The sequence below is a fragment of the Denticeps clupeoides genome, unplaced genomic scaffold, assembly GCF_900700375.1.
Source record: "Denticeps clupeoides unplaced genomic scaffold, fDenClu1.1, whole genome shotgun sequence".
Lineage (NCBI taxonomy): Eukaryota > Metazoa > Chordata > Actinopteri > Clupeiformes > Denticipitidae > Denticeps > Denticeps clupeoides.
The window spans coordinates 285,575-294,233 of record NW_021630091.1 but is presented as its reverse complement, the minus strand read 5'-3'; the positions used below and the strand labels follow the sequence as shown (position 1 = coordinate 294,233).

Below are 8,659 nucleotides of genomic sequence, written 5' to 3'. Positions count from 1 at the left end.
GACGAGACCTTTACGCAGCTCCACTCTGCCACGACTGCGTATTGAGTTTCACTCGATACCGGCTGAGAGGAAGACCGCAGAAAGTTTGATGCGTTTCCAGGCTGCGGATGACACGCGGTGTTCGACTGCATGTAATTACGTTCCAATTACATTTTATTTAACAGTCTGGTTGTGAGTGTGATATAACAATATAAAATAAATAACGATACTGGTGTAAACTGGACTATGCAGTTGACCTATGACCTGGGCGGTAATGCACCAGACGGCTGTTATAGAAAGATTTATGACACCAAACAGAGGTTGTGACGTTATTTGAACATATATTCATATTTTATTTATAGTTCAGTTCTGGAAGGATATCTTGTACACCAAATATCCCGTTGGCAGTTAAGCGCATTCAATGTGTTTTATAAGCCATGAACAGTCACCTTTTTTTAACAAACACAAATACAAAATTAAAATAACGACAAAATAATGGACTGCATGTAAATAAACATACAAAAAGATCCCATGCCTACTCAGTAGGTAGTTACAACATTCCAACTCCTGAAGATGTGGATATTTACATTACAAAAATAGAATTTATAGGGTTTTTTTTGTTTTGTTTTTTTTGCTTACATCCAAAAGAAATGAACCAGTGCCCACGTGTCTTTTCCCTTCCTTGTTTGAAGTGTAACCTAAGAAAAAAAAAAAGACGATAAAGAAATCCCTTCTTTCTTAAGGCTGGATGCGAGGCATCCTCTCGCGGACGCACCCGTGTCAGCGAACGCCAGCGAGGCTTTATGAAAGGCACGGAAAACTGGGGAAAAAGAAAAAAGAACAAAAACAAGAACAAACAGACAGACGGACGGAAGAGTCGCTTGCCCCGCCCCCATCCCCATCCCATTGAACAGACTGCGTCGCCACGATGTGAGAACGATAGAGATAATAGTACCAGTGGATGATATTTACAAAAAAAAAAAAAAAAGAGAAAACCGACATCACTCTTACACATGCTTCGGAATACTTAAGTGCTTTTTTTTTTTTTTTTTTTTTTTTACCTCAAACAAAGTCAAGAAGTCATCACAGCATCGTCACTACGTAATACAGAAAGTATTTTTGTATTTATTCACTTATAAAATATGGCCAAGGTCGATTCAAATAATACGATGCACAACAACGAAACGAACCCAAAAATGAGGAACGTGTACAAAACATGGCACCTGTACAACATACACGGCTCGTGTGTATCGTCCAGAGTCTCTAGCCAATGCCTGCATTGTCTCGGGAGCGATAAGACCGTCGGCCTTCGTGAAGTCCCTTCCGTTCCCTTCGCTCTTTGCATCCGGTCGCACAAGAAAGAGGAGGAGAGAAGGAGAAGAGAAAAGAACGGCTGTTTTGTCTTCACCGTTTGAAAAGTTTCATGTGCCTCGTTTTGAAGGGAGGGGAAATGAGGACGGGAAGGAAGCAACTTAAAAAAGAAAGAAAAGTCCCTTTTGTTTTGCACCGTCCGTCCTTGACTCACTACTTGTCGTTTTTTTTTCTTTCTTTCGCGTGCTAGGGCGGGGACGGAGGGGACGGGCGGGAAAGTGCTTTTCACCGGGAGGTGTGTGGGGGGGTAGGGGGGCGAGGAGCGTCTTCAGCAGATCTCGGCTGTCCTTGGCGAGAGCGTGGTCTGGATGTCGGGCAGCGGCGTGGTGACGGGGGAGCTGTAGATGTTGGCGGCCACCTGCGCCGCGAAGGCGCCGGACGCCGAGGGGTACGTGGTGGCGATGGAGGGGGACGGGTAGGAGGTGTGGACAGGCGAGGAGTAGCAGGACGGGACGGGGGAGGGGTAGGAGGACACCGGGGACGGGTAGGAGGCGATGGGAGAGGGGTAGCTGGAGACGGGGGAGGGGGCGGACATGACCCCGGCCCCCGCCGGCGTGACCCCGCCCTTGTCCGCCTTCTTGTCCTTCTGCCGCAGGTGGATCTTGGTGTGGCGCTTGCGCTCGTCGCTGCGGGCGAACTTGCGGCCGCAGATCTCGCAGGCGAAGGGCTTCTCGCCGGTGTGCGTGCGGATGTGCGTGGTCAGGTGGTCGCTGCGGCTGAAGTTGCGCATGCAGATGCGGCACTGGAAGGGCTTCTGGCCCGTGTGGATGCGGATGTGGCGCGTCAGCTCGTCCGAGCGGGAGAAGCGGCGGTCGCAGGTGTCCACGGGGCAGGCGTAGGGCCGCTCGTGTGGGGGGGTCTTGCTGGGCCGGTTGGGGTACTTGCGCATGCAGCTGGGCTTGACCAGTGGGGACGTGAAGACACTCTTGGGGTCCTGGGAGCCCGTCTGCGTGGCGAACGCCTTGATGGTGGACAGCGGCGTCAGAGATGGCTGCTGGCCCGCCGCGCCCTGGAAGGGTTTCTGGTCGGGGGGCACCAGGCTGATCTCGCTCTGCTGCTGGGGGAACAGGTAGTCGGGGATCATGGGCACCGGGAAGCCGCTGGTGCAGGTCTTGGCCTTGGGGTAGGATGGGGGAGGGTACTGGAGGGAGCCCCCGACGCCGGTGGGGAAGTTGGGGCTCTGCTCCGGGAAGATGTCGGGGCTGGAGCTGGAGTAGGTGGGGGCGGCCGAGTAGATGGGGTTGGGCTCGTTCCCCTGCACGGAGCAGCTGAGGCTGGAGCTCTGGCTGGACGTGCTGGAAGAAGTGGTGGTCGAGGACGCGGTTGAGGAAGATGAGGAGCTGGAGGAAGTCGACGAAGAGGAAGAGTTGGTCTGGGGGACGGCCGACGACGCGGCTACGCTGGCGGTGCTGCTGGACGGAGGGTTGATGCCCACCAGCCCGCTGACCAGGCTGAAGAGCGGCTCGGCCCACAGGCTGTTGCCACAGCTGGCCGCCGGTTCCAGGGTGAAGCGCCCCGTGTAGGAGATGGAGGGCAGCCGCTGGGTGTGGTAGCTCTGCTCCACCAGAGGCTTCTCGCAGTTGAGGGAGATCTCCGGCAACGTGTCTGCGGGAGAGAAGGAGCCACAGCAGCGTTTACTCGCACCTGCGGCCACCGGAAGGACCCTTGGAGACGGAAACCGGTGCCAGCACCGGTCCGGCCATCTGCATGCATGTCTGTCCACCCACCCGCCCCTGTCCTCTCATCCCCCCTCCCGAATTCCATTACATCGCCCCAAAGCCATCGATCGCGTGAAAGTGCAATTCAGCGAGTTTGGAGATGCGATTTGGATCGAGCCGCGAAATAATCCTTTTTATTCAGCTTCCGCCCGGCATCATTTCTACACTCTCCGGGACGCAAGGGAAAGTGAAATCAGGCGAGCCCCTTACCTCCGGCGAGGTGGTCGTACCCGTCCCCGGGCTCCCCCGTGCCGAACGCCGCGCCCTCGGGCGCAGAGGCGTTGAGGAAGGGCGTCCCCGCCGAGTTGAGCAGCATCATTTCCTCCAGCTTGGGGTAGTTATCCATCGGCGAGTGCGGGAAGCTGAGGGCGTCCGAGATCTGCATGGCGGGAAGGAGCATCTCGGTCTTGGCTGCGGCCATCCCCTCGGAAGGGCTGAGAGTGCGTGGGTGCGTGGGTGCGTGTGGGCGCCTGCGGGCGGGTGCGAGAGGCGCACAGGTGTCGGAGACCAGCGGCTTGCCCCTCCGCCGCTTCCACGCCGCTCGCCGGTCCTCCGCTTCGTCTCCGCCTTTTAAAGAAGGAGAAATCCACGCGTCTTCTCGGTTTCGTTCGGGGGAGACGACGGGTCGTCCGCGCGCGCCTCGCTCATTCCCCAAAATAACTGGAAGCAAAGTGCAAAATGAAAAATGGCTTTTGTTGTTGTTGTTTTGATTCACTGTCACGTTTTGTTGTTGTTGTTGTTGGTAAGTGTGCGTGGTTTTTTTTTTGTTTTTTTTTTTTTGGAAAGCGCGTCTGTCCACCTCCCGTCGGCGCGTCTCTTTCTGCGCGCAGAGAATCCCCACTCCTTTATATACCCTCCTGCCGTGACGTAGATATCCATATATGGACGGAGGAAGCCCATATTTAGGCACTGCAGTGGAGGACACATGACGTTTGCCAGAAAAAAAAAAAAAAAAAAAAAAAAAGATTAAAACGAAGCTCGAGCAAAGAAAAAAAAAAACGCCACCCCCTCCCCACCTTCCCGACCGCGATCGGCTGGGGTCTCTGTCCGGAGAGGCCGCCATAAAAAAAAAATAATAATAAAAAAAAAAAAAAAACAGGCACGGATTTCCCGCCCGGCCCGCGTGCCGGAAGACCCGTCTCTGCCATCCCTTATAAGGTCGTGACCACATAAGGACCGATTCCGGTGGGCTTCCACCTTCGCTCCACTTCCTTGCCCTTATTTGGGGCTTCCTGGCGAGAGAGCGATCTTGTTGCTTAATGCGGAGCAAATCGAAATGGGCTTTTAAAATGTCCCCTCCATTCCCGCAGCTGCAGAAAGGCAGGAGAAAGTGTAATGAAGGAATAAAATGACAGAGGTCCATTACAGGAAATTCAATTCTGTTTCAGTTCTATCTCTGTTGCTTTTTGAATATTAAAACTGATTGAGGAGCGATTAATATGCAATAAAATGAATTACATTTCATGTAAATGATCTGCAGAATAAAGTACACAGCAGGAGGGGCATTTGGGTCCACCTTATTAATACCAAAATATGTAATAAAATTTGTAATGTTATAACCAATAAAATTACAACACAAAAAAAAAACTAAGAAAAAACATCAGAAGTGCAAATGAAGCAGATGCATCATTTTCCCACAAATTCTGAAACAATTGAAACATTGACATTGTCATTGTCATTGAGGGTTCTTTCCAAAAACTGCTGGAAAGGACGCAGTGAATCTGGGAATCTGCTGTAGAGCAGAGCTGTAAATCTTGGCCCGAACCTGAGGCGTCGGGTTCGGGCTCAGTTTCCATCATTCTAGTCGAGACGGGTCGGGCTCGCGCGGCAAATGAGCGGTCAGCAAACACAAACCTCCGGTCTATAGTACCTATCCTTTCCATATAAATCAATGCTTGAAAAATGTGTTACTTTTTCATGAGACGTTAATTTGATTTGCCACCGTCGTCAGGTGATGAGTTAAATTTACATTTACGTTTACGTTTACAGCATTTATCAGACGCCCTTATCCAGAGCAACTTACAATCAGTAGTTACAGGGACAGTCCCCCCCCAGAGCAACTTAGGGTTAAGGGTCTTGCTCAGGGACACAATGGTAGTAAGTGGGATTCGAACCCGGGTCTTCTGGTTCATAGGCGAGTGTGTTACCCGCTAGGCTACAACCACCCTACAGTCTTTGTCTGTAGCACTTCGAAAGCAACACACGCTGCGCCTCTCTGCCATTCGCCAGGCGTCCCCCAGCCCAACAACAAATTTGCGTCCCACTGGTATTACGTACCAGGAGGGGGAGGTATGGGTGACTGTGGGTGTGTGCGACCTGGCGAGGTACAGAATGCGGAACACGCAGGACACGCCGCCGTGGTCCGTTGTCACTGATGAATTGCTGACCAAGCGCGGGCCTGTGCCTTAATTGGGGGGGTGTTCCTGGCTCGATACGCCGGGATCCTCGCTGTCACTCACGCGCCAGCACCGCCGCTAATGGCCTCCAGCGTTTGAAGAACGCTGCAAAAATGCTTCTGGCACGCCGGTGGGATACCGATACACCCCAAGAGCAGGGACTCTGCCGCCTGACAGAGGGATCGATGCCTCTCCCCTTTGCTGACTCAATCCCAGTCCTGAGCGCAGGCCCGTGGGTACATGCGCCGTTCCTGAGAGTAAAGAGTGCACCATTCCGTAGTTGTGGATTTCATTTTTTTTTTTTTTTCTCATTCCGCTCCCACTGGAAGGTGAACATCGACAAACGCGACACCGGAAATAATTACCACGCGCCGGGTTTACAACCAGTTCAGTTCTGAGTATAATTTACCATCCGGGATTTCCAGGCTGACTTGAGCGGGTCACTTGAAGAACCGGCCAGTGTGACAGTAACAGAAGTGTGACAAATAACTAGGGGAACAACTCTCCCGAACAATGGCTGAACTCGCAGAGACCTGCGTCTCGTATTCAACGACGGTGCAGGAGATGTTCCTTTCATCCTCAGAATGCACAGTTTTATAGGCAACACTAAAACATTAATTCTGCATTAATTCTACATTTTCAGGTTTTATTCGAAGACACTTGAATCAGAACGCTAGTATTAAAGCAGTGATGAATCTTGGTTAATCTTGGTCTGTACACCCTGTGGTGGTCTTAGGAGTGTAGAGAACGGAGGGAAATGGAGGCTGTCAGTCATGCCTACAGACTCCTCCCCCTCTTAAACTTTCTATATAAAATTCATCTGCTGGGCGTCTCACACAGCAACAGAACTCACTCACCAACATACAGACAACTTGCAAGCAGTCACAACTTCCAGTTCCAGATTCCAGGACATTTCGGAGACAGACTGCACGTGACAACGCCGTCCCCGCACTGCGTCTTGGCGTCGGGAAGACACAGCCCTGACTTCGTCACACTAACCAATGAGTGAATTGGCAAGGCCTCGATACAGAGAATGGAGTTTATGGAGTGGGAGGGAGGGAGAGAGGCAGGACAGGGACGATGCGGGTGGACCCGGAGGACTCCTGCGTGGAGGTGCGATGGGTGGTGTTCCTCCCTCCTCCACACCGCGAAAGACAGGCTCTCCCCACACCTACACAAGCCGCGCCTCCGCCTGTCTCGTTAAGCCACGCCCCGGGCGGTTAATATTTAATTAACCCTCGCCAGCTCGCAGAGATAGACGGAGGAGTGAAAGTGCCGGAGCTAGAGGGAGAGAGAGAGAGGGAGAGAGAGGGAGAGAGAGAGAGAGATATCTTCACACCCCCACACTCAGAGGCAAACACCAGGCTTCTGGGAGAATTAATCACTTGGACAGGCGAGCGGGGCTGCCAGATGAGACAGAAACCCTCCGCCCCTCCCGCCTTTACCCGGTGCCCGCCGCCATCAACTAAAACTCCTTTTAAAAGCGCCCAGCGTCTGCAGTGCCCAGGTGGGTCCAGGAGGTGGGCAGGTTCCGGAGAGAGGGGCTTTGTGATGACGGTGCATGGCGATCACCGGCTCTTTACGCAGCGCACGCTGCATTTTCCCCCGACGTGTTCCTATAAGTTGGAGCTGACAGGCCCTATGGCAGAAAAGAAAGCGAGGACGTGATCCCTCATCGGGGTGGTGGGGGGTGATGGACGGATTAATGGGTACGGCGGAAAAGTGGGTGGTTGTGTCAGCAAGCTGCAACCGCCGCCTCGCGTTTCAAAAGGCCGATTACGGACTGACGGAAGAAAGAAAGGGCCGGGCGGGGAGAGGGGCCGGCACGCAGGTGCGGCGTCACAATGGAAACTCGTCGGCCAGATTGCCAGGTGCCATTTTTTTATTGTTTTTTTGGGTTTTTTTATTCCGGTTGCCAAATTTCACGTCTAACAAATAAATATCCTTTGCTCAGCCAAAGCGCTGATGAAATTTCATGCCACTAATGTGACAAGTGCCACCAGGCTACGGTTCTGAGGTGAATTTTGCCCAGCGAGGTGTAGTGGCGAGGGAGAGCCAATTATTGCGCCCCACGCCAAACCTGGTGACACTCATGTCCTCTCAGCGGCCGTCTGATGCACACTTCAGAGTAGAACAATCTTAACCTTTCGACCTGTGACCCGCAAGCTGGTTTCATTTGGATTCGGTCAAATTTGGCCTCTGACTTTCAGAGTGTCATGATGGTTATGCAACAGATCCACTGCAGGGCTTACGTCACCTTAAAGAAGTCACCTAATGTCACTTCTTTGGCACTGGATCTACTTCATTTTCCAATGCAGAACCGCAATCAAGTGTAGTAGATTTTCTCGAATTCCTCATGTCCTCATACTGAGGTGAGACCAAAGAAGGAGAACCAAATGGGATCATTTTTCATTCCCTCTTCAAGTAACTCCCAGCCAATATCTTTGAGCAACATTCAGTCACAGCCATGTTTGCATTTTTGGTCACAAACAATCATCTGCTACCCTACCATGCCAATGGCCAAATGATGTTGCTAAGCAACAGCGCCAACCACTGTTTTGTTGGAAGGTCTATTTTTCATGGCGGAAGCTTATCTTGCCGTTCATTATACATTATACATTTATTATACAACCGTAGCATGAGGGCAGTAATCCACACGAGTTTGTGTTTTAAAATGATTGAAATTGCCCTCATGCCAGTGACCAGCGCAGAACACCAGAACCACTGGTTAATAGTATTGCCGTCTTTAGTAATGATCCCCTGTCCCAAAGGAGAAAGGATGTGCAACAACACACTCAAATTGCCACTCCCGGCTGATGATTCGGCTTCTATGCCTAGTAGGAGAATTCTGGACGAAAGGTCCCTTTAAGACAGTGCACAACCCAGGACTGTCCCAGCATCTCGCGTTTTAGGTGATACGTGATGGAGACCATGCTCGCTGAATGGAGCAGCTGTGAGAGGTCTGTGGAAGTGACTCATGTGTGGCCCCTGGGAGAAAGAAGCAACCACAGGCGATTTGCGTATTTCCACTCCAATATCTGGCAACCATCGTCACTCCGTTTAGTTGTCATTTTCACCCAAACTAAGTTAACATATTCTCATTCATTTTATTTCATTAAAAAATATAATAAATAAATAAAAACAGCATATGCAGCATGCCACTATTGTCTGTTCCAGCTATAGGTGTTAACTCAC

General features: G+C 51.6%; 1 protein-coding gene across 1 annotated transcript; it reads right to left on the bottom strand.

Annotated features, from left to right (window-relative positions):
• Positions 1–300: 300 nt before the first annotated feature.
• On the bottom strand, positions 301–3,860 carry LOC114783312 (early growth response protein 1). Its single transcript, XM_028968736.1, has 2 exons — positions 3,279–3,860; positions 301–2,955 (listed from the first exon to the last, which is right to left on the bottom strand). The coding sequence occupies exons 1-2, from the start codon at positions 3,487–3,489 to the stop codon at positions 1,619–1,621; spliced, it is 1,548 nt and encodes a 515-aa protein (XP_028824569.1). The 5' UTR covers positions 3,490–3,860; the 3' UTR covers positions 301–1,618.
• Between the last annotated feature and the right edge of the window lie 4,799 nt (positions 3,861–8,659).

Excerpts from the sequence above, each read along its gene's own strand:
- LOC114783312 (XM_028968736.1), bottom strand. The coding sequence starts at position 3,489 with ATGGCCGCAGCCAAGACCGAGATGCTCCTTCCCGCCATGCAGATCTCG. Across the intron at positions 2,956-3,278 it reads GTACGACCACCTCGCCGGAG|ACACGTTGCCGGAGATCTCC; the intron begins GTAAGGGGCTCG and ends TCTCTCCCGCAG.